Source organism: Lynx rufus, unplaced genomic scaffold (assembly GCF_022079265.1).
Source record: "Lynx rufus isolate CCGP_SWC_20201006 ecotype Redwood Valley unplaced genomic scaffold, mLynRuf1.p SCAF_1, whole genome shotgun sequence".
Classification (NCBI taxonomy): Eukaryota; Metazoa; Chordata; class Mammalia; order Carnivora; family Felidae; genus Lynx; species Lynx rufus.
In genome coordinates this window covers 179,172,737-179,199,174 of record NW_025814823.1, presented here as the reverse complement: position 1 = coordinate 179,199,174, position 26,438 = coordinate 179,172,737, and the positions used below count along the sequence as shown (strand labels likewise).

Sequence of the window (26,438 nt, the reverse complement as noted above, 5' to 3'; positions counted from 1 at the left end):
GAGGAAACTGAGCCTCAGAGAGGTAGGGCAACTTGCCCATGAAAATGGAGCTGATAACTGGAGTGGAACCCTGGAAGGCAACCTTACAGTGTCTATTAAAACAAACAACAAAGACAACAAACAACAAAATCTATGTAGACCTTGTCTCTTAACTGTTCCAGATCTCAGAATGTTTACTACATTATAGTCTCTCATGCATAAAGATGTATAAACAAAATGTTGATTACAGCACTGCTGCTAAAGAAAAAAAAGTTGGAGTTAATCTGAATGCCTATAAACAGGTAATTGGTTAAAATTAAAGTATATACTTATAGAAGAATACCATACAGCAATAAAAGAGACAGAAGTAGATCTGTACAGGCTAATGTGGAAACATAGGCAAGAAATATTGATGAGAGAAAAAAGCAAGATACAGCAGACTACTTTTTTTTTTTTTAAAAATGTCTATACATGTTTGTTTATACATAAAAAGATTTTTAGGATATCCAGGAAAGTGTTAAAAAATTTTTCTTCTGAGGAATTAGACTAGGGTCCAAGTAGTATGGAAAATTACTTTTTATCATTTAATCTTTTATACCATTTTTTTTTGCCATGTGTATATTACACTTATAATTTTTTGAGAGTTAATTGAAAGTAGCTAAATTCTAGTTATACCCACTAGCAGTATGACTTTGGGTGGTCATTTATGTGCATCTCACTGTTTACTTACATCTGTGAAATAAGGGAGTTCAACCAGATGACCCTTAAATTTATTCTAGTTGTAACTTTCTATTGTCCTATTATTTCAAAATATTAAATTTCCGATCAGAAGCCACCTCAACTCTTCCCCCAGGGAAGAAAGATCCGTATGTTTGACTAAAGCCTCTGTGGCTTGCCTGAGCCAGCTGAGCTGGGTACTTAATAGACATGCCACCAGGCAGTTTGGAGCAGGGAGGAAAGAAAAATCTAGAACCTTTTGAAACAATGGGAGAATTTTTCTAACAATATGGTGATCAATAAATAAATATTTTCTAGCACCCAGCTACATTTAAGCCATTGTGCTGAATATGGCATTAGGGCTACACATAAGTAGAAGACAAGATCCTTGGTGCTTGTGGAGCTTACATTTGGAAAGACAGGACAGACAAATAATCTATGACTAGCACCATGGACAATGCCACCACTCCATTTACTGAGCACCTGACATGTGCCAAGCCTGTGGTGGATGATTTCATGTGCATATTATTTTATTTTATTTTATTTTATTTTATTTTATTTTATTTTATTTTATTTTATTTTATTTTATTTTATTTTATTTCACTTTACTCATTATGAAATTTATTGTCAAATTGGTTTCCATACAACACCCAGTGTTCATCCCAACAGGTGCCCTCCTCAATACCCATCACCTACCTTCCCACCCTCCCACCTCCCATCAACCCTCAGTTTATTCTCAGTTTTTAAGAGTTTCTTATGGTTTGGCTCCCTCCCTCTCTAACCTTTTTTTTCCCCTTCCCCTCCCCCATGGTCTTCTGTTCAGTTTCTCAGGATCCACATAAGAGTGAAAACATATGGTATCTGTCTTTCTCTGTATGACTTATTTCACTTAGCATAACACTCTCCAGTTCCATCCATGTTGCTACCAAAGGCCATATTTCATTCTTTCTCATTGCCAAATAGTATTCCATTGTTTATATAAACCACAATTTCTTTATCCACTCATCAGTTGATACCTAGCACTTAACAACAATCCATTCTGGTAGTTACCATTATTTTCTTCCATTTTACAGGTAAGGAAAATGAGGTTCAGAAGTCAAATAAGTAGCTAAAGGCAACCCAGCTAGTAAGAGATAGAACTGGTATTCACATCGTAGTCCATGAGACACTGATGCTTGTATTTTCTTCACTACCACTGGATGATATTGTCATGGAATGTGAGTGGAGCACAAGGGTAGGTGTAGAACAGTAGACCCAAATCTGTGGTTGCACATACTAAGAGCTACTCAAATTTGGAAGGGTTGAGCAGACCCGATGTGCCATCTGAGAAGGCTTTGTGAAAGAAGTGGGTCTTGAACGGGGCTTTGATGAAAGAATAGAACTTAGGTGCAATAGGTGAGCCAAGCCAAGGAGGCCAAGATGCTCATGTTGTGTCTATGGAGTCTGAGCAGATCAGCCCCCTTGGAATAGGCACTTTATTGAGGGAGAAAACACTGGAAATTGAATGAGGCCTGAAAAGCCATGTTATTGCATTTTGTCCTGGTTCTTTAGGAGCAAAAGACAAGGAAGGTCCAGAGCAGAGGCATTAGGAGCACCCAGAAATGTCTGCTTTGGCCACTGCTCACCTCTCAGGTTATTGCATAGAGCCACTCACCATGACAGACTTCCCTCAGTTCCAAAATTGGTTCCACATAGCTCTCTGGGCAAAAATGGGCTGGGCCTGTGGATGAGATACTTAGGGGCACATTTCTGATCTACTAAGAAAAAAGAGGCATAGGATCTATGATCTCATAACCCACAAAGATCTTCAAGGAGGGAAGACAAAGGAAAATCAGGTTCACTTCTAAGCATGTACCCCACAGAATTGAAAACATACATCCACGCAAACACTTGTATGTAGAAATTCATAGATACATTATTCATAATAGCCAAAATGTGGCAACCACACAAATGTCAGTCAATGGATGAATGGGTAAGTAAAATGTGGTATATCCATATGATAAATTAGTATTCAGCAGTAAAAATAAGTGAAGTACTGATACATGTGACAGCACAGATGAACCTTGAAAAACATTATGCTTAGTGAAAGAAGCCAGACATGAAAGGTTACATATTTTATTATCCCCTTTCTATGAAATGTCAGATTGAGCAAATCCACAGGGACAGAAAGTAGATTAGTGATTTCCAGGGGCTAAGGGGGAGACAAGAATGGGGAATGACTGCTAATAGTGGGGATGGTTGTATTACCTTTTGTGAATATCCTGAAAACTATTGAATTCTATACTCTAAAAAGTGAATGTTATGATATATGGATTATATATAACAGGAATGGGGTGGCAGAGAAAACATTTTTGAAGGACTAAGTCAGGACAGAGGCTAGCAAGAGGCTCTAGATTTGACGTGTCTGTGTGTTCCAGATGTGTTGAGGGGACACTTCTGGAATGGTTTTTGAAAGTAATAGCAATTCAACTTACTTTGTCCTATCTTTGTTCTTATTGTGCCCTAATTATTCTTATGGAAATTTCCTGAAATCAGGAATTTATCACCTTCAAAATAACATTTTCCATGCCCTTTGACCGGGTTTTCTGTTTCCTTGGATTGTTGTTCCATCTGATCTTAAATGAGGGGAGGTATTAGCTGTGCTTAGGCAGACCAAAGCAACACATTTTCAGAACCTGCAAGTCATGGGGGCACCAGGAGGAAGGACAGCCAGAGTGGCCGGGAAAACTGACCTGTATAGTGTGTTTGGATAAGCAGTGTTACTACGGAAACAAGAGAGCTTGAGATGTGATTCTTATGGGAAGTCTTTGAAGGATGTTGAGGAAGGGAGTGATAGAACCCACCTTGGTTTTTTGTTTTTTTTTTTGAACCCACCTTGTTTTAAGAAGATCCTCTGGTCTCTGTGTGGAGAGTTGACTTGATGGACTCCACAAGCCAGTAGTTTTCTTCTTTGTACTCCAGGAGCGGCTTGGTCTTTCAGACCCTGGGAGATAAATTTCAAAAAAGAAAAACTTTTTCTTCCCACAGAATGCGAGCCCCACGGGGGTAGGGACTGCTGTCTGTGTATGTGCACTCCCTATGCCCACATGACGACAATGCCTAGCATGTAGAAGGTGTTCAATAAAAAAATGTATTAATGCATCTTCAGGCAAAGACTGACCATGGTGTGTAGAAAGAGTCCTCAACTTTGATCAGAAGGCCTGAGTTCAAATTCCAGATCTACTGTATATATAACAAACTGAGTGACTTTTGGAAAAATGCCTAACCCCTCCAAGCCTCATTATCTTCATCTGTAAAATGGGACTAATGATAGCTACCAGGTTTTAAGAGACGAAAGGAGGGATGTATGGGAAAGTGCCTGGCCCATGGTAAAAATGAAATACTTGTTTTCTTCTTTCTGAAACTGGAAGCATAAGCCCATTTGAAAGCAACACTCTGGGCAGCAGTAATGATGTTATCAAGTAAAGCTGCCTTTTACTTAGTCTTGGCCATCTGAAACCTCCAATGAATATCTTTGAATTAAGGATGAAAGTCTCAATGGTGAGTGATTTCTCTAGCTAGTGTTACCCTTCTTCTTGCTAGTCAGTGTTGAGAGGGGGCTGAAAGTGGATAAGTTTGTGCAGCAAAGTTCCCCCCACCATCTGCTCCTTATAGGGGCTTGTCATCTTATAATAATAGCCCTGAGCACTCAAGGAGCCAGGTTGTACTATTTCCTCTGCTACCAAAGGAATCAATATATATAGCCAGTGCTTTTGAGCCCTTACAGAGATCCATGCCCTTAAAAACATCATCTCATATAACCTTTACTACTAGGTCTCTGCAATGGGTACAGGGGGTACCCCTTTTGCAGATGGGTTCACTAAGGCTCCATTACTCAGGTTCTGTTGATTGTATCAATATCGTTATCACTGCAGCCAATATTTTGGAGCACTTGCCATGTGCAGAATGCTTTGCTGGTTCTATTTTAACAAAAGCCAGTGGAGTGGTGTCTTGTATTAGCCCTAGTGTTTAGCACCAACTGATCATGTAAGTATTATAATTACAACGAGCCTACCTATAAACCAGGCCCTCAGAGGTTCTTGAACTCAAATGAACATCAGAATTACCCAGAGTGCTTATGAACACACAGATTTCAGAGTCTGATTCAGTAGGTCTAGGGTAGAGCCAGAGAATTTGCATTTCTTTTTTTTTTTTTAATGTTTATTTATTTTTTGAGAGAGAGAGAGAGGGAGAGGGAGAGTGGATAGAGAGATGGGGGGGACAGAGAATCCCAGACAGGCCCTGCATTGTCAACACAGAGACCAATGCGGGGCTCAAACCCTTGAACAGTGAGATCATGCCCTGAGCCAAAATCAAGAGCCTGACTGAGCCATCCGAGCGCCCCAGATAATTTGCATTTCTAACAAGTTCCCAGGTGATGCTGTTGCTAGTGGTCTGGGGCCATACCTTGAAACCATTGACCTAAGGGGAAGGAGGAGGCAAAATATTCTAAGACAGAATGGGTTTCAGGCTGGTCCTCTGAGCTATCAGGTGGATTAGGGAGGACTTCTAGAAATACATATCCCTCATCAACCTCTAATTCTACCAGGGCACTCAGCTTGGGCAAGTTGTTTGTCTTTCAAAACACAAAATGAAGCAATTTTTCAAAAGCAGCCCTAAAACCCTCCCCTGTCACCAGACTGGGGACCTGGTCAGTGCCTAGAGAAATCCATCCATTGTCCTTGCTTTGGCCAGGATGTTAATTTCAGAGTCCATGCCAGTTAGAAAATTGCAGTGCACAGAATTAAACTGGTTCTGCCACTATCTTCTGCCATTTTCATAAATTGTTCACATTGCCCAGCATTTAATATGCTTTCCCACTTCAGACCCTCTCCATGACTGTTCTCTACTCCTTCATTTACAGCTGTGGAACAACTATTTTCATCTGGCGGTGGCTTTTATCACTCAGGATTCTCTGCAGCTGGAGCAGTTCTCGCACGCCAAATACAACAAAATCCTGAATAAGTAGGTTGAATATTTGGATCTCCTTGAAGTGGGGGCTTCATGGAAATCTCTGAGATGGAGACTGAAGCAGACATTTGTTGTTTCTCATAGGTATGGGGACATGAGACGGCTAATTGGCTTCTCCATCCGTGATATGTGGTACAAGCTTGGTGAGTAGGCCCATGCATCCAGACAGACACATCTGCACAAGCCAAGCTCCTTCTAGAAGACCATCTGTTAGAGGGCCACAGGGGTTTCAGTGGTGGGAGCTTGAAATAACAGTTTATCACTGTGTGCATCCTGGGTCCTTAATAAGCGCCTGATGAGAGAGAGTGCCCATCCCCGTGTCCTGCCCCCAAACAGCCGCAGATCTTGCTTGATGCCCCTGAGGGCTTAAGAAGTCAAATTGGAATTTACAAAAAGGAGGAAGGGCAGGACTGCTGAGGGAACTCATGTTCTCACACATCACATGCATGCTTCCTGCTGACTGGTGTGCCCTTCCACCTCCAGTTTCTTAAGTGATGTTGTGATGTACAAAAGACCCTCCAACCCCACGGAGGAGAATTGGCTCTGTGGAAGATGAGGGTCTTTTGTGACATGATTTGAGCCGGAGGGTGACCCCAGAAGCCACCCCTGTCCCAGTGAGCTACAGGACTCATGTGTGAACTGTGTGGTACCCGTGGATGGAAGGAAGTGGAGATGGAATCAGGGAGACATTTATTGAGAGTCTGAGTCAGCCCTGTGCTAAGGAGATCTTATTTAATCTTCAGTCACCTTCTGCAAGATGGAAAAATGCCCCCTCCTTTTATTGATCAGGAAACTCAGAGAGGGAAGTAACTTGCTTGAGATCAAACAGCTGCAAGGCCCAGAGCTTGGTTTTGATCCCACAAGGACAGGGGCCACACACCTTGCCTCAGGCCTGAATCCTGCTCCATAAATATAAGTGTTGAAAGGATGAATGGATAGGTGGATAGATTAATGAGTAGTTACAAGTAATGAACTATTTTCATCTCCAATTTTCCTGTGCCCTTCTTGACTCTCTGCTGCTAATCTACTCTGCCCTGGGCTTGGATGTAGCCATCTTCAGAGGAGACACAGGGACTGTGCCTAGTTTTCGGATTCAACCTAAATTACCTCTCCTGACATTGCTTCTTGCTTCCCTAGGGGTTTTAATGTCTTCAGTTCCCTTCGGGTTTCCTGGACAGCAGTTTCTTGCCCTTTCCATCAAGGTCCATTCACTGCAGGGGAAGCACAATGGATAGACCATCAGTCTGGGTTCTGTGGTCTCTGGCAGCATCAGACTTGGGTTAAGAGCACACACTGGTACCAGAAGGGCTATGAATTGCTTTACAAAATCAAAGGGTGGCCTGGACAACCAGGCCCAGAACAGACTGCCACATACCTGCCTTGGGCCTTGCCCTGTCATTTACAAGCTGTGAGGTCCAAAGCAAGGGGACTGAGTGACACTGGGTAGAATCTGGGGAAGTAGCACCTTCTCCCAGGGCACTTATGAGTTTCATAAGAGTAAAAACTGAGAGACTAAAGCCATGGAGGCCATACCCATGGTCAGAATTTTTATCATCATTTTCATCCTTGCCCCATCAGGACAGAACCTAATTTTCCTGTTATGCCTCTTTAATCATTAGCACCAGGCCTATAGGGCAGGGCCCAGGCAGGTAATGTAAAAGAGTGAAGGGACTGGGATATGTTAAACCCACAGACATCCATAACACAGGGTCCTGTCAACATTTGGAGTTGAATAATTCTTTGTTGTATGGATGCCCTGTGCACTGCAAGATATTTAATAGCATCCCCGACCTCTACTCACTAGATGCCAACAGCATCCTCCCTACTCCCTAGTTGTGACAATCAAAAAAGTCTGTAGACATTGCCAAATGTCCGTGGGGAGGGGGAAAGGGATGTGCAAAACCACCCCTATTTGAAAACCACTGCTGTAAAGGAATACTATCTCTGCCCTATTTTTCTAGAAAAGCATGCCTTTATCAGTCTTTTATTTCTCCACTTTGGAAACGGACAGGGATATAAGAAATATTTTATGTGTCATTGACCATTATTCTTCAATAGGAAAAAAAAAAAAAAAAGGATAGTGCAAGTGCAAGGCTACCTAATAGTCAGCACATGGCCTCAGGGTCAGGAATATGGGAGGAAGTAGCTGGCCTGGAACGAAGTCAAGCAAACATACCCCCAGCGGAAGGGGCAGCTGCCGTTCTGATCTGATTCATTGCCATCCTGTTAGAAAGCAAGACCAATGATGTCCCCACCTTCCAGTTTTTCAAAAGAAGCCAGGAAACAAATTTTTTAAATGCATTTTCCAATTTCTAAATATTGATGATAACTAATCAGAAGTTTTAAAAACATTGCATATGCCCAGTGAAACATGAGTGGCCCGGCTTCGGTTTGCGTTTGACCTTGCACTCTTTGCTTCACAACGGCAGAGACGAGGTAAAGCCACGGTGGGCTTCCTTTCCCACACCAACACCCCAGCCGTTGCCAGAACTGCAAAACCAGGATCTGCGCTTTGTTTGTCTCTAGCTCTTCCACACAGGCTGCTCTTTCCTGAATGTCCTTCATTGCCGTTGTTTTGCACACAGAAGATTTTATTTAGATATAGATTATGTTTTGGCAGACGTTCCTGCACTCCCAATTATGCTGATGAATGGAAAGATGTTACCAAATATTCCACCTGCTTAGAATTCCACAGAACATCAGAGCTGGGAGGGCCCTTTAGAGATCATATTGTCCAGAATTTTTCTAACGTTTATTTTTAGCTGAGGGCCAATAAAAAAAAAAAGAATCTCCTGCTCAATTCATAAGTTGGTTGAAAGCCAAGCTGTTCTAACTAAAGTGGGGTGGTGGGCCCAGAGCCCATTATAATGGGCCACACCTGAGCTCCCATGTGGACCCCCCCTGAAGATTTTCTGGGGAAAGATCCTGAAGCACTTCAGAGAAGGGTGTGAAGTTATGGGTCTAATCCAACCCACCACTTTACCTGTGAGGAAACTGAGGCACAGAGAGGTGAAGAGGTATGTACAAAGTCAGATCGTGGGTTAAGAAGCAGATTCAGGACAAGGACCCTGGCCTGAGTGTCTGTCCTGAAGTATTGCAGACTCCTTGCTATTTGCAAATACAAATGATGAATTACTGCAATTAAAAGATATACTTGTGGGGCGCCTGGGTGGCTCAGTCGGTTAAGCATCCGACTTCGGCTCAGGTCATGATCTCACGGTTCATGAGTTCAAGCCCCATGTTGGGCTCTGTGCTGACAGCTCAGAGCTGGGAACCTGCTTCGGATTCTGTGTCTTCTTCTCTCTCCGCCCCTCCCCTGCTGGCGCTCTCTCTCTCTTCTCTCTCAACTCAAAAATAAATAAACATTTAAAAAAAAAGATATACTTATTAGGGTTTGGGGTTGCAAGAAAGAGAAACTGACTGTGCCTGCCTTAATCAAAGAAGGTACTTACCAGAAGGGTAAGGAGAACCAGGCTGTGAAGGACAGGGTCAGAGCCACTTTAGGATCCAGGGGAGGTGGCACAACTTTGCCTTTAGTATTTTCCATTCAGGCATCACCCTGTTTAAAGATCCAGTCCCCAGAGGATGTCATTCTATTGGCCTTCCTTGGATGACCTCTCCCTTGATGGTCCCACCAAGTCTCTGTCCCATTGAAGGGGGTATATTTTCCCAAAGTAAGATGTTTATGGAGTTTTTTTTTTGGGGGGGGGGGGGAGGGTGGTGGTCAAAGTCACTGATGTCCACTGAATAAAACAAGAAGTGAAGGATCTCTTGCGAAGATGGTCACCCTCCTCACCTCTTGGCCTGGGCTTCCATAAAGAGGAAAGTACATCAGCCTGAAGGGATTTTCCTGTTACTTATTAGTTACATAGCTGCCTTCCTCATCAGCTGTCTTCCTTCAGGCATAAGTGAACAGAAAGAGGAGGCAGAGTGAATGGATGGTTTCCCATCCCCACCCCGCCTTGTGTTCTACTAGATGCTGGCATTAGCATGCATTCTCCTAGTATGCTAATGAGGTTAACCTGATAATCCAAACCAGGACTAAGAACTGTATACACTAGAGACCAATGTAGTAGATAATGATAGGTTTTAAAGTACAATTTATGGAATATCCAAGACCAAGTGAAACTTAGAAGCTGTCTGTGGCAGACACAGCTGAGAACCCACACAATACCATTCTTCCCTTCTTCCTGGTTAACTGAACCCTAGGTGTTTTTTTTTTTTTTTCATGATCACAATTTGCTCAGTTAACAACATCCTACTGCAGGTGATGGCCATATGACGCATCTCTGTCCAAAGAGAGTCAACAGAAACAAACTTGTTGGGGCTTCAGGAAATCCTTTTTGTCCAATTTAAAACAAAAAAGGGAAGGGGACAAATTCAATGAGCACAACACATTTTTTACCCATAGACCTTCCCCTTCTTCCTTTCTGGAAAACAAGATGCTTGGATGTACAGTATCCAGTTTGAAGCTATGAAGACAAAAGTCATATGCTAAGGATGGGGGAGCAGCTCAGGACTGACCATCTTTTGACTTCTTGTTAAGGAAGAAAACTAATGCAAGACTTACTCAGTGTAGCCATGGTAATCAGATTTATGTTATCCCTAACTGATACATCATCCAATTCAACCCCCCCCATTTTATAGGGGAGCTCACTAAGGCCCAGAGAGGCACAAGGACATTCCCAAGGTCAACAAATCAGTGATTCGGCTGAAGTGAAAGAACCTGTCTCTTGTTCCCAAGTCCAATATTCTGACTAATATTTTTTCAGAATATGCAAATTATTTTCAAAGAGTGTGAAATAGTGAACTTTTTTTTCCAAGACTACTGATAATGAGTAAATCATAATGCATACTAACCTTTTAAATTTTGTTTTAATGCCCAAAGCAATCAGGGCATCATCACCATGATCATCAGTATCATCATCATCTTCTTCTTCTCATTAGGAAAGATTTGAGAATCCTGTGATGATAAGATAGCTAATTGCAAAGATAATCTCAGGCTTAAAGATTATTTAACATTCTTCAGAGAAAAGCCTAGACAAATACGTGTGTGTGCATGTCTCTGTGTTTGTGTGTGCTTTTGTGACAGAGGTTACTTGTGGGAGGTTTTGATGGAGAGAAGGACCACATCTTGTTACCAGGGCCAGAGCACTAAGGGGTTAATGCCATTTGTGTTTTTGGAATGGGACTATGCCAAATGTAATATACGTTTCCTGATAGTATAACATCATAACATTTGATTTCTGCTTGAAGTGAAGCAATGCACATTTTGCCAAAATGACTTTGCACTTAGCCATCCCACATTCACTTGGGTTAACGTCAGGCTGCGGGGTTAACAGTCTTCGTGGGAAAGAAAGACAAATTCAAGCGGCTGGCATCATGGCCTCGTCTGTGGGGAGGCTGCTACTGGCAGAGCCATGAGATCAACTGGGCCTTTACTTTTTAAGCATGTACAGAGTGCCCAGCTCAGCACTAGGCTCCAGGGAAGGGTGGGGGAATTGGAGAAGGATAAGGCACAGTCCCCACCTTTCTAAGAAGAGGCACCATCTAGTCCTAAGAGTAGAGCAAACTAAGAATTTAAAGAACAAACTGAGATGTGTTCTTTAACGTGAAGTGTGTGGTAGAGACTCAAGAGTTCAGGTAAATGGGAGGTAGGCAAGGGCAGTAAGGATGGATCCACTCGGGAAAATGGCTCTTGAATGAGACCCCAGTCTGGCCCATGTCCAGACTGAAAGAAAGAGGGGAAAGGACAGGTATTCCAGGAGAGCAACCAGCCTACACAAGCATGGCTTCTTAGGTTTGGAGGAAGCTGCTGGCAGGAAATAGAAAATGGAAATAGGGAGGCATCCATCCATCCATGTATCCAACTGAATATTGATTTACTCATTGAATAGCAAATATTGAGCAAAATATTGTGGTAGGCTGAATAACATTTCCCCTAAAATGTTAATGTCCTAATCCCTAGATCCAGTGTATATATTACCTTACAAAGTGGACTTCTCAGACATGATTAAGAATTTTGCAGATGGTGAGAGTATGCTGGACTGTCCAGGTGGACCCAATGCAACCACAGGGTCCTTAGAAGTGAATAAAAGGAGTCAGGAGAGTCAGAGAGGGATTTAAAGAAGATGCACTTCTGGCTTTGAAGATGGAAGAAGAGACCAGGAGGCAAGGAATGTAGGTAGCTTCTAGAAGCTGCAAGAGGAAAGTACATAGTTTCTTCCTAAGACCCTCCAGAAGGAACTCAGCCCTGCTCACACTTTGATCTTAGTTCAGCGAAACCCATTTCAGACTTCTGACATCCAGAAGTATAAAATAGTAACTTTGTTTGTGTTAAGCCACTAAGTTTGTGGTGATTTATAACAGCAGCAACAGGAAACTAATATGAGCATCCTCTAAATGCCAGGCACTGTGCCTCTGGCTGGAGTTACAACTGGAAACAGATTCGTGATAGAGCCCTTGACTTCATAGACTCGTGATCATTGCACTGAATAGCAACCTACTGATTGCAGAGCTATCTCGTTATGGTCAAAGGGGATTGCTGCAGAGCAGAAGTTTGGGGCAGCTGGAGACTCTGTAAAGGACAGTCTCATGAGTGAGCCGAGGATGGCCTCGATGAGGAATGGTGTGGAGCCTTCGCTCCAGAGCAGTCATATCCTCTGAAACTGGAATGTGCGCCCCCTGTCTAAATGCAAAGTTTTTAAAAAGAAAAATGAAATAGTGAGATTAATGGTACAATATATTTGATGTAACCCCGTATTCCAAAGTGTTATTATTTCAGCATGCAATCAATACAGAACATTATTGAGATGTGTTAACTTTTGTTTTTGGTTTCCAGAACTCATTCTTTGAAATCTAGTGGGCTTTTTATACTCAACAGCACATCTCAACCTGGACTAGTCTCAAGCGCTCAAAAGATACATGTGGCTGTAGCTTCCGTATTTGATAGAATGATGTTAGAGAATGAGTGGGGTTTATTTGTGGGGACAGGTGGAGGTAGGGTTCGGTGTAGAAATGGGGTCAGGGAGAGGGAAGGGAAAGCAGGGTGGCCAGAGGAGGGCCCATATGCAGGCCCAAGGAGGAGGAACAGAGTGTGCCTGAGGCATGGAGCCAGGCATGGAGGGAGGACGGGCAGGCAAGAGGAAAGATGAATGGTACAGAGCAGGAGCATTGAACCAAACGGGCCTGCAGAGCTGGGTGGGTCCCAAGGGCAACAGAAGCCACGGAAGGATTGTAAACTGTGGATCAACGTGGTCAGATTGGAGTTTTTCAAACATCTTTGAGGACAGATTATGAAATATTTAGATGGGATAAAGAAGGGTCTGCAGGGTTGTGAGTGTCAGCCCTGGGAGAAAAGGTAAATCCATCCTGACCCTCTCTCCCCGTGCCAGCTCTTTGCTCCGGAGATGAACAAGTAAACTGATAGGCGTAAAATGTTCCGTGCAAAGCTCTAGGAAGCTCCATGCATTGCAACATGTCTTTATATGTTACTTTTTCCAGAATCCAGCAGAGGCTGAGCTTATAGTACTCACCATCATCATCACCACTGTCAACATCAGTACTTCCTGAGCCTTTCTAATGAGCCACTCTGCAGAGCCCTCTGTTTATATGAACTCTTTTAAGCTTCTCAACAATCCTACCAAGCAGGGATTATTTTTATCTCCATTTTACAGATGAGATCACAGAGGCTCAGGGAAGTTAAATGACAGGCACAAAGCCACGGGGCCATGGAGTGGCCACAGTGGGACCTGATTGTAGGGCTCAGCGATTCTCCAAGGCCTGGGGGGAAGCTGGAGCTGGGTATGTGCTGGACGATGAGGAGCAAACAGACTGCCTGTCTCAGAGCAGTGCCAGAAGGGAGCTTTTCCAAGCCTGAGCCAAAGCAGCAGAGATCTGTGTTCTCTCTTCCCCTTTGGCACTGAATGTGTGATCTTTCTGGGTCGGCCCAGCTTTACTTCAGAGTCCCAGGGAGGATGCAGGACTCTGAAATCCAGGAGGTCATGACCTGTCCACATCCCTGTTCATTCCAGAGTCTGTGTCCACCTTTGGAGAGCCATCTTCTCTCCAAAAGAGTGCCCCTTCTGTTCGTATCAGCCTCACAGGGTCAGTGACTGACTCTACTCTGGTCTCAGCAGATTCACAACAATGGTCTCTTTCTCCCCCTTCCCTCCCCGCTCCCTTCCTCCCTCTTCCTTTTCTGTCAGGTCATCTTCTTAGTGCCCTGATACCAGTCTCCTCCTGAGAGGTATGATAGATGAGGCCATTGCACAGATTAGAAACCCAGGCCCGAGAACACACAGGACTCCTTTCCACCCACACACCGAAGCTCTTCTCTGCGCTCTCATTACCACCAGAGCCTTTCCCAAAGCCTATGTAATTTGGCATGTGGATTTATCCTGCTGGCTTATTGGCACTTTAAAAGCCTTTTCTAATTGGTATCTGTGCTCAGTGAGATTCAGCTTCCATTATATGAAAAAAGACCCTCTTACTGATTCCTTGCCTTGCCTTTTTTGGAATACAGCAGCAGGTGTGTCTCTTGAATGAGGATTTTTTTTTTTTCCAAATGAGTTTGCATCCAATTAACTACAAATGTGTGTGTGTGTGTGTGTATGTGTGTGCACGTGTGTGCGTGTCTGTGTGTATAAAGACACACATATGCACACATTCAGATTATTTGAACACAAAATCCAATGTGCTGAAATTCTGCTTTTGATGTAAATGAATACAATTTCTTCACAGAGCATTGTAAGGGGCATTCAGCTCACACTGTATTTAGAGATCAGCATCTTTCTCCATTTCCCCGATTCTTCCAAACATCTCTTCAACTGACTGCAAAGAATGGAGGTCAAAAGTATCTAAGAAATCCCTGGTCTACAGCATGTCCGCTCTTTATTTTAAACCATCTTAAATATATCCTTATCATACCCAATGCCCTCCAGTATTCTAAAGGCCTTTGTTGCATAAGCAATTTCTCCATTCCGTGGTGGCTTATCTGACAGTTTCCCATTTACTTTCTACTTATTATTGCACTTGACTTTGAATTTTAAAACCCCACTGTGGGTTTAAAGGATCTTGAAGGACGAAATCAAAAACCTAGATTAGCAATTACTATAAACCTGCTACAATGTACAATTTTTTTTTCTTTTCTATTTGGGCCAAAACGAAGACTGGAAGCTCAAGTGTAATCCAAATGCATCATAAAATGAAGCGGATATCCTGGAAAAGTGTCTTTATATTTCACAAAACTCTCAGCCTGACTTCACCATTTCATTCTCACTAGCCGAAGGTAGTCCTAGGATGATGCCTTTTTTATCTGAATTCTGGGGAAATACTTGAGCATTAAGCCTCATTTTAGGCTACATGAAAATTCATTTTCTTGCAGTTTCCCTCTTGGCTCCTTGTCTGAACTTTAATCGAAAGCAACAGCACCAGGCTGTGCGCCATACCACCCGAGTTTCTGTGCCCGCAGGAGCTCTCTGCTCCAGGTTGGGCTCTGAGGCTCTGAAGTGGCAGCCGCTGATGGAACACCCGAGCATCAGCTTTGATGATAGGGTGACCTGGATACGCTTGCCCTCGCTTTCCGGGAAATCCCTGCGACTCCTAAGTGCCCCTCACCGTGCCTCTCTCGTGTGTATTCTGAGTAGTCTGCTTGGTTCTGGCTCAACAAGGCTTCCCTTGATGGTTCATTCTGGCCACACACCAGAACAGTAGTAGCTAACACTGTGTAAAGTATGACACATGCCAAGCACTGTCCTGGGCACTTGGTAAAAATCCGTTTATTCTTCACAACAAGCCTATCAAATAAATACTATTATTCTCCCAGGTTACAGGTGAGGACACTGAGGCCCCAAGTGGTGAGATCAACTTGTCTAATATCTTACAGCAGTTGATGGTGGAGTCAGTTTACAAATTCAGGCAATTCTAGCTCCAGGATCAGTGCCCTTAACCACTGTGCCACACTACTTGTGCCCCTAGATGCTGATTCTTCCAGGCTCTGTGCTAAGTATACACAGGTATATTTTCACATGGTCTTCTCAACAGGTGTGTACACGTATTGCTTTTGCATTTTTATAAAGATGTATATCCAAGTCATATAGCTAGTTAGGTCAGGAAATTGATTTCCTCATTCAACAGGCATGTATTGAGCATCTAATATGTCCTGTACTCAGTGCCATAGGTACAACAGTGAGAACAGACATTGTCTCTACTCTCGTGAAATGGAGGAGGCAGATAGTTATCATATTATTTCACAAATAAAGCCATAATTGCAAAGTTGGGGGAGAAGGCACAACACAAGAAGCCAGTGCAGAGGGTCTGACCTACCTGGGGTGGGAAGACACGCTCTGGGGGCTTTTCTCAACCTATCTATCCAGTGGGACCCTTCCAGGGGAAGCCAGGTGGCAATGGGGGTGTTGGGGCACAGACAGGAAAAACTATTCTCAACAAAGGAGCACTGTGTGCATAGGCCTGGCAGTGAAGGACACAAAGTGAGTTTGTGACACCGGAAGCAGGCCAGTGTAGCTAGAATGCCAAGAGCAACAGGCAGTTCACAGGAATGCCTCACCATTCCACTCACTATTGCATTGGCCATACTGTTCCCTCAAGGGGAAGGGTGTGGGAGTGCTTCACTATTCCGCTGACCATACTATTAGTAGCAGATTCTTAGCAGCAAATTTTGCTTTTCCTGTTTCATGAAATAGTTGGTAAAAGCATGTTTTCCAATCTCAGAAACATGGTGTGTGATGTAGACAGGCATAGTTTCAAATATCCCTGTGATTGGCCGTCACCAACATACTGCATCAGGGCTCCATTTGCCAAGGAGATCATGCAGGTGAAAACCCTTGTAAGCAGTGACATGCTTTCCACAAACCCATGTTATTATCCTTAATAACAGCTCGTTCTGGATGATGCATGCGCCTCTTACAGAAGTTAATATATGTAAAGTGTTCAAAATGGTGCCAGGCTCCCATAAACAGCCATATATGTGTTAACTATTGTTTTTACTATTCTGCCTCCCTTCTTTTCCTTTCCACAGGCTTGGTCTGAGGAGGATCTGTGCATCATGAAAACTGTTTTATGTGTCCATGCCCCTCTTCTCTTACAGGCCAGAACAAAATCTGCTTCATCCCAGGCATGGTGGGACCTATATTAGAGATGACACTTATCCCTGAGGCTGAGCTCCGGAAAGCCACCATACCAATCTTCTTCGACATGATGCTGTGTGAATATCAAAGGAGTGGGGATTTCAAAAAGGTAAAAAATGAGGCTGGAAACCCATGCCATCCTCCCTAATCCCCAGCCCATTTCCCCATAATGATATCCTCGTTCCATCTGCCTGGGCTTCATTCAGAGGCTTGACAGTAGGCAAGGGACATTATTCATGTGCCCAGAATGAGCTGGCAGATTGGATTAGGTCACTATTTTATCATGCTTTGCTGCCCAAGGCCAAGATGAAAATGTGCTTTCTTGCTGGGTATCAGCTTGGTCCCTTTCTCAATAGTACAAGGACCATACTTCCCTACCTAAGAGTTCCCTCGAGGTGTGTCCAAAGAGCCCGCCCCTCCCACCTGCCTTCATCTCACGCTGGCCTCTGTCCAGCTCTTTCTCTTCTGGGACAACTTGGAGGCTCTATATTGTCTAGAAGGAGCTGAGCTTCCCAGGAGTCACACTCAGCCATGAGTGAAAATGACAGCGAATGGAGTCAAAGGCCTGTTGCTCAGGAGAGACTTGTGGATCTGCGGTGGCAGTAGGAGGCTTTCCCCAGCATGGAGGGAGTGGGCAACTTGTGTGCAATGCAAGTGTCATTGGCCAAATGTTTTCATTAAAAGTCCCATCAGACTTGAAGGATGAGGACCGCTCTCTGGGCCCAGTCACTGTAGAAGCTTCTGACAGTGGAATAAGCACCCATTTCCACAACAGGCTCCTGGCAGTGTTCTGTAGTTTCACCCAGCTCAGGAAGGTTGGTCTTCAAGTCTTGTCAGACTGCCTCTGCCGAGGTTCCCTCAAATCTTGCCCCGCTGTCCTCTCCGCCACACCTTCCCACCTGGTTTTACCCCTTACAGGCTCTTTCTCCCCCTCCCCCAGCGTTTTTGCCTCTCACTCGAGACCATCTCCTGCCACCCAACAGTTCCCCTTAAGACAGGTACTTAAAAAGCAACAGATTCCAAACTGTGTTTCCTTAAAATCCTTACAGATCTCTCCCCTCTCTGGCTTACTGGTTCTCTAATCCTCACCCAGTAAAGTGCAAACCCTTATGCTTGCATTCAGGGCCTTCCTTGCTCTTCACTCAGCCCTTTCAGCCAGTATGCCTACCTCGTTCCCCACCCCCCCCCAACCTGTTCCCCAGCTATTTCCTGCAGCTCACGTGAATTGGGTTACCTCCGTCAATGTCCTCCTCCATGCATTTCTCCTTTCTACGCTCTGCCATGTTCACAGTTCTGCCTGCCATCACCTAAACTCCTACTGATCCTGCAAAGTCCAGTGCAGTCCTGTGTCCTTTAAGAGACCTTTTCTCTCCATTCCTACATCATTTTATCTGTCTGAGGTATGATGATTATATACTGCCTTGTGTTATACTCATTTCTGAGCATTTTCTGCATCTTCCTCAACCTTATCTAATAAAGGTGATGATGATGATGATGACAAAAATGACTGCCATTAACTGGGTGCTTACTATGTATCAGGCACACCATCAGTACTTTCCATGCATTAGTTCCTGTGATCTTGTTTATTGCAACCCTATAGAGAGTTAGGTAGCATTATGATACCCATTTTACAGATGAAAATACCGAAGCTTAGAGAGGTGAAGTCACTTGCCTGAAGTCACACATCAACAAAGAGGTGGGGTAGAGGCTGCAACACACAAGTCACTACAGTCCCCAAACCGTGCTGTGCCCACTGCATCATCCCGTCCCTGGTATTGTCACAGTAAATGTTGCCTGAGTGAAAGAATGAATGGCATCCTCTTCATTAGTGCTTTCTCAAAATATGTTCCATAGAGCACTAATCCAACCAGATGCTCTAGGGAAGAGGGTTTGGAAATTAAATACCTTTGGAATCTACTGCGTATGGTAACCCCTCTTAGAGATCTCCAGGGCACATTAACATAGTCAAAGCACTGAGGCATTCCATGGTAAACAGACCTGCCCAGTTTCTCAAACTTATTTGTGTAAGAAACATCAATTGGATGTGCCATTCTGCCAATCACTTTGGAAAACATTTTTCTAAGGAGAAAAAGAGACTACAGGTGGTCCCTGACTTATAATGGTTCGATTTATGGTATTTGGACTTAACAATGGTGTGAAAGTGATACACATTCAGTAGAAACCTTACTTTGAATTTTGAACTTTGGTCTTTTCCTGAGCTAGTGGTAGGCAGTAGATTCTCTGCCGTGTGCTGGGCAGCAGCAGTGAGCCACAGCTCCCAGTCAGCCATGAGGGTAAACACGTGACCATGAGGGTAAACAACAGATTTACTTAGAACCATTCTATGCCCACATAACCATTCTATTTCTCATTTTCAGTAAAGTACTCAGTAAATTCCATGAGCTGACCAACATTTTATTATAAAATAGGTTTTGCATTAGATGATTTTGCCCAACTATAGGCTAATGTTAGTGTCCTGAACATGTTTAAGGTAGGCTGGGCTGCAGTGGGTTAGGGATATTAAATGCATTTTTTTTTTTAAATTTTTTTTTCAACGTTTATTCATTTTTGGGACAGAGAGAGACAGAGCATGAACGGGGGAGGGGCAGAGAGAGAGGGAGACACAGAATCGGAAACAGGCTCCAGGCTCTGAGCCATCAGCCCAGAGCCCGACGCGGGGCTCGAACTCCCGGACCGCGAGATCGTGACCTGGCTGAAGTCGGACGCTTAACCGACTGCGCCACCCAGGCGCCCCATTAAATGCATTTTTGAATTAACTATATTTTCAACTTACAATGGGTTTATCAGACATAACCTCATTATAAGCTGAGAAAGATCTGTAGTTAGCTCTGATGATATCAGTGTGAGATAGTACTCTTCTGCCCAGGGATTAATTAGCAGGAGCTTTCTAGTCCCAGAAAGGCTAGTGACCAGCTGTCCCCTCTTTCAGCAAAGAGCCTGAAAAGAAATCAGGTTGAGGAGTTCAGATAAAGAAAGATACCATATCCAACCAGTTGGGATAAGGGGGAGTAGAAGGTGAAACACTGGATTGGGTATTGAAGGCAGTTTGCAATCTGCTGACTTTTAAGGGGGACGCCAACTATGTGAAGCTTGGAAACACGTAGAGGGCACACAATGTGACATAAAGGGCATCATACTTACCCTCAGATCAGTACACCCTCCAGAGGCGTGTGCACCAGCTGGCTCAGAAGATGTCCTAGGGGCAGGTGTGCAAAGGAAACACTCCAAGTACCTGATGGTATGCAATGTTTAAAAAACAAGCAAGCCCGTCATTTCTGGATTACAACCTGACAGTTGTATTTGGTGGCCTTCAGAGGCTTGCCTGAATGTGATTTTTTTTTTCCTGAAAGGATTTCCTTATTGTGGCATCCCCATGACATCCACCCACCTGTTTTCTATGAATGGGGGTCATCCTTGGACTCCTCACTCGAAGCATGTGTTCATCGTAATAATGTTCCCCAATTGCTTCTCTTAATTTCTCCCTTATCAAAAGAGACAGCACAATCAAGCTGACTAATGGGGCAGCTTCCCATGAAAAAACCAGCTGGTGTGATTGATAGGAACTCAGCTGTGGGGTAAGCAGATCCAGGCACGACTCCTTGGTTCAGAGTAAGCAGCCATGAAGGTTTTCCCAGGAAAGGAGGATGCCAGTCCCCCAGGAGCCCCAAGCAGCCCTGATGGCCAAATCCAGAGCAAACCCCAGCACTGGGTCTGAAATCCAGGAGGTCTTGCATGCAAACTAGCATTAGGGAATGATGCCAAAATTATCAGCTAAAAACTAGGTTTCTAGAAGGTGACAGGTAGGCTTTCCTTTCTAAAGTTTGAGTTTCTTAAAGGAAATAGCAGAACCCAAAGGAAAAGTTAGCAGGACCCCTGCCTCTGGCCAGGGACACAACATCTTGTGGTTTTCTTGCCGCCCTGCTTTTGCTCAGGCTCTTCCTTTGATTTCTTCACCTGAAGAGATTCTACTCATCCTTCAGCTGAGGCCTCACGTTTTGAGATGGCCCTTCCTGCTTCCGGAGGCAGTGGTTCATCTGGATGCAAAAGACAGATGGGCTCAAGCAGGATGTGCATGGGCTGGAACTGGGACAGGAGGGGGTTAAACACTGATGGGCTTAAGGGGGTGTGGGGGTGGGGAAAAGGAGGCTCTGGGGCAATCTCTTTCTCTGCTCTGAGTTTTTTTGCAACTTCATTGCCAGATTTCCCTGTCTTCTCTTGTAGCCCAAATTAGATAGCTGTTGCATTTGACTGATAACCTTTACCCCTCATAAGTACAGCACTTCACCCAAGACCATCTCAGGGGTTCCTATCCTGTGACTCAGACTGAATGTCCCATCCCTGGCACACTGTTACTCCTTGGTGGGGCAATGGACAGGACAGTTTTGGCAAAAGGAGCCTTGGCTTGCCACATTCATGCACAGTCAGTGTGAAATGTGTCTTGACCTACCTAAGTGAGGCTCAGGCATATCACTTGACCCACACTGCATGACGATCTGCTCATAGATCTCTATCACAAGACTGTGAGATTTTCTGGGGCCAAGGCTAGTCTCTCATTCCTGAACTTGTCAAGTGCCTGTCATGAGTGTGGGTGAGAACCATGTCAATGTTCCCAGGATGAATGGAAGCATTTAGACCTGCATCCTTCCACATTTCAGAGGAAAAGCCTTAGCACAGGGAGGAACATTCCAGTGAATATTTTCATCATTTAGGGTAATGAGGGTAGCTGATGATTGCTTGGGTAATCCCCAGAGGCTGGGTAGACCAGCTGTTTTCCTGGCCAATTTTTTTGTGCAGGGAGGGGTTTTGGGGTATCTGGGTGAAGATTGTGGCAAAGAGTCAGAGTCCTGGGGCCTAGAGACTGAGGAGAGTGATTGCCTATTTTATAGATTGTAGAACAGGACTGTGGCACAATCAGCCTGAGGGTCTGAGCCATAGTAGGCAAGATGTCCTAGAGAAAACTCCTGTCAGAGATGGAAGAGGTAACAGCATTTGATAGCACCTAGAACAGCACCTGGGACTCAGCATGAGCTCAATAATTGCTCGATAAATGAATTAATGGACAGAGATATCAGCTGAGCAGATCCCCTGAAACGGAGTCTTGGCTTAGAGTAAGGGGGTGCTTCAGATGGCTTAGAATATAATGAAGAAGAGAACAATTGATTCAATAAATATATACTGGGCACCTACTGTGTTCTGGCCAGTGTGCTTTGGAGTTAGATAGACTTGCTGCTTGTGGGCTGAATAAATTTGGTAAGTTATTTAACCTCTTTCAAGCCCAGCTTCTTCATCTGTAAAATGAATACCATAATACCATTATAGGTTCCCAAACCCAAGCTCCACAGGCAATGATTGGAGCAGGCGGAAACAAGATAACTCAAAGAAAATTAGGAAGCTGCACTGACTCCCTAAAGCATCCCTTCTCACATGACACTATCTTCTCCAGCTTTCCCCCAAGTCTGCTTCCAGCCACCCCTAGACAACCAGCATTTCACTAACAAAGGAGGCCACGGGCTGACTTACTGGTGCCAGTTCTATCCCTATCACTCTGCCATCCTGGCCTTTCACACTATCTCTGCCCCTCCCATATGAAGTCAAAGTCAGAACCAGACATTTGAAGAAGGGCTCTTGTTCCCTAAATTTCACACTTCAGCAGGATTCTAGGCAAACAAATAAGGAAAATAGCCAAGATATTCTAAAGTAGTAAGGAGAGGTCACAAAAGCAATTTGGGGAAGGTATGATGCAAACGTGAGGCCCGCATGAGTCATACTGCTGGAGGAGGGAGGTCCACTCAGGAGGGCTGGGCTCTTAGAGTTCACTTCCTTTTTCCTGAGTAGGGCCTCTTAAGATTCCTGGTGGGCCTCTGTAGCATTGACTTCTGCGAAAGTAACCTGCAGCTGTGGAGAAAACGGAATTGATTTGGAGGAGACAGACCTTTGTTTTAAGCTCTGCACAGTGGCATGGCACAGTGTATGTGTGAGAGCATATGCTGGACCCTTGGGCCTGCTCTAGGTCAAGTCCATCCATGCTTTGAAACCCAAGACAAAGATTCCACTTTGCCTCAATTTCCTCATTTAAGAAATAAAAATGAGGATATCTATCTCCCTTGGCTATCATAAAGACTAACTGAGATGGTGATACTGTTGACAATGGCAATGTTGACAGTGTCATGATAACAATTATTGAGCACTTACTATGTGCCAAGTACCATGCTAGCCTTTCCCGTGTATTTTCCCATTAACTTCTCCCAACACTACTCTAAGTAGCTGCTGTTTTATTTATTTATTTATTTATTTATTTATTTATTTATTTATTTATTTTTAAGTTTTTGAGAGAGAGAGAGAGAGAGAAGCATGTACATACCATTAGGGGAGGGGCAGAGGAAGAGAGAGAGAGAGGGAGAGAGAATTTTTTTCATTTTTCAAAGTGTATTTATTTTGAGAGAGAACAGAAATGGGAAGGGACAGAGAGAGGGGGAGAGAGAGAGAGAATGCCAAGAACTCTCCATGCTGTCAGCGTGGAGCCCAATGCAGGGCTTGAACTCACAAACCGTGAGATTATGACCTTAGCCGAAACCAAAAGTCGGGCGCTTAACCGACTGAGCCACCCACGCACCCCGAGAAAGAGAGAATCTTAAGCAGGCTCCATGTTCAGAATGGAGCCTGGTGCAGGGCTTAATCCCATGACCCTAGGATCATGACCTGAGCCAAAACCAAGAGCTGAATGCTCAACCAACTGAACCACCAGGTGCCCCAGTAGGTGCTGTTTTAAATCTTCACGTAATAGATGAGAAAATTGAGCCTCAGGAAGCTTATTAACTTTCCCAAGATCACATAGTGGGGAGAAAAGTCAAAGCAAGACTCAAACTAAGTCTCTTGGATGCCAAAGGCTGTGGTCATAGCCGCTCCTGCGCACAGTGCCTGCTTGGGAACAAAACGGGCCGGCGTCTGTCATGGGATGAGCTTGACTGAAACCTTCGCTCTCCGACCTGGCCTGAAGGGCTCACGCGTGGCACAGCGTCATCCAGCTCTGCACAGCCCCTGGCACCCTGTAATTTCCTTCCCTGCAGGCTCTTTGTGACCTTGTGACAAGTGCTTATTTACCCCATGCACTTCTCTGCTCTAAAGGAAAGTTCATCGCATCGGGAGGAATCATGCCAACACTTAACACTGAACAACTCAGACAAGGAAAAAAATGCTATTTTTCTCCCATAAAGCTGCTTTCCAGTAACATTCAGCAGTAATAACAATAACATTAGCAGTAATCATAAGCAGATGAGCAAACCCAATGCACATTTGAGTTTATGCTCTCCCCTGGTGCTTTATATATAAAGTCTCCTCCAGTCCTCCTAACTACCCCATGTGGTAGGGGCCACTATTATATTGATAGGGTCCACAGGCCAAATCTGTCCTGTTACCTGTTTTTGTAAATAAAGTTTTATTAGAATACAGCCATGCTGATTTGTCTATATATTATCTATGGTTGCTTTTGTGTTACAGCAGCAGAGCTGAGTAGTTGTAATAAAGACTGACTAACCCACAAAGACTAAAATATTTACAGTCTGGCCCTTTACAGAAAATGTTTGCCAACCCTGATGCCTGATATAAACTCTGAAGTGGGATTAGAAAGACCTGATAGCTTTCCTAAGATGGTGGAGGGAGTAGAGCAGACATGTAAATCAGATGGTCTAACATCAGAGCCCATGCTTGCAGTCCTTTAGCTGTATTACTTCCTGCCCCAAGCTTGGCACAGTAGACATCTCTAATCATGATAGCCCCAACCCTTAAGTCTGGATAATATTTGATGCATACAAGATGCTTAATACAATGCATCATGTAAGGTACATGATTCATGTGTGGACTGGCAGTCCAGACCCTCATCAGATTGGCCCCCATCTGGGTCTTCATTCTAATTTTTTTTCTTTTCTTTCTTCTTGAACTCTGATCTTTCTTAACTGCTCTCCTCATTTTTCTCTACTTTCCCACCTCTACAACCTTTGCTCACTCCGTTCCTCCCACCCAGAATGCTCTTCCTTTTCATATTTATCACAATCCTACCCGTCTTCCAGGTTTTTTTTGTATCTCCTTCCATAAATCTTCCCCGACTGAGGAAACTCACAGGAAATTTTCTCATCTGTGCTGTATCAGCACAAGCTTTTTGTCCTTTCTTTTGGCCCTCAGCACACAAAAGTGAGGGAACAATGGCACCACAGATGTGAGCTGAGGGGAAAGTGAATCCAGCCCCTGCCTTTCATCACTTAAAGATTCCAACCAACTAGACTGGGCTTGATCCTTTGTGCACTGGAAGGAGCCTGCCAAAAGGTCGCTGCCATTCACAGAGCATTATACATACTTCTTCATGTGTAATAATACCTGACACTTAGTGAAGTGGAACCAATCCGGGGCTGGCTGCTTTTTCATGCATTATCACCCTTAGACATGATCCTCCTTAAATATGACCTCCAGACTTCATGGAGAGATTTTAAGGTCTGAGAGTAGAGGCTGGGTAAGAAGCCAGGAGTACCCAAAGACTCCCTAGTCCTTGGTGACCTTTGCCAAGGGCCTTCTTCCCTCCTCCAGATGCCAGTTTCGTATTTAATGGTAAAACTGAGGAGAAGCAGACTGCGTGATTTGGATGGATTCATCACGGCATGTTATTGAAAGTACAGACTGTTTTACATTTTAGCCATGAAAAGGGACACAGTATGGCCCTTCAAAACATTGCGTGAGCCATGAGCTGAACTGGGTGAGATGCTTCTTGAGAGTGAAAATGGGGAGATGGAACGCTCTCTGGCTTCATGTACCAAGATATGTTAGGACTATAGGTACATACTCATGTTCAGGTCACTTACCTAGTCTGATCTCTGACCACTACAGTTGCCACCAGTCTACTTTCTGAGGCATCAGCTCATGTACCTATGAGAGCTTCAAGTATGGATGGGCTCAGGGGCTCAGTCTTTCTCTGTCTCCCCTTTTCCACTCTCCTCTGTATTGGTGTCATTTCCAGGCGGGCTCTTCTATTATGGCCATCTCCAGCAGCCTCAGGCTTACAGCCTTCCATCTTCATGTTGAGCAGACAGACTCTTTGCTAAGAGTTTCAGCAAAGCCTTGGATCTGAGTCTCACTTCCTCAGCCTGAGCCTTTATTAATCTTAGTGTCTAGATGATGAAAGATACTGATTAAGAGGTAGGCCTGGGTCACATGCCCACACCCGGAGCTAGGGAGGTATGGGTAGCTCATCTGTGTTCCCAGGACTAAGATTAGGGCCAGCGTGATCACCAAAGTATGGAGAAAGGAAGGCTAGGCAGACAGCTGTCTGTGACAACGTGCCGCTTCCTGAAGATGCAGTGCTCTGTCACATACCTCCCGTCTTTGCACACGCTGTGTCCTCTGCTTGAAATGCCCTTTTCCTTCACGTGGTCACTCTCTCCCTCCCCTCCCTCCTTCTCTCTCCAGCACTTATCATCCACTCCTCTTCTCCCCGTACTCTGGGAACTCCTAAAAGCAGGCACAGCATCCCGTTCCGTTTTGCACTCCCGGTTCTGGGCACAAACGCTGGGAAATGAT

The 26,438-nt window shown here is 44.3% G+C and overlaps 1 protein-coding gene across 2 annotated transcripts in view; it reads left to right on the top strand.

Moving 5' to 3' along the window:
* DOCK2 (dedicator of cytokinesis 2) overlaps positions 1–26,438 on the top strand; it is a 422,892-nt gene that overhangs the window by 346,446 nt on the left and 50,008 nt on the right. For both annotated transcript variants that reach the window (XM_047091278.1, XM_047091279.1), the window contains exons 31-33: positions 5,600–5,700; positions 5,791–5,849; positions 16,814–16,962. In XM_047091278.1, the coding sequence (XP_046947234.1) occupies positions 5,600–5,700; positions 5,791–5,849; positions 16,814–16,962 (309 nt within the window). The remainder of the gene's footprint in view (positions 1–5,599; positions 5,701–5,790; positions 5,850–16,813; positions 16,963–26,438) is intronic.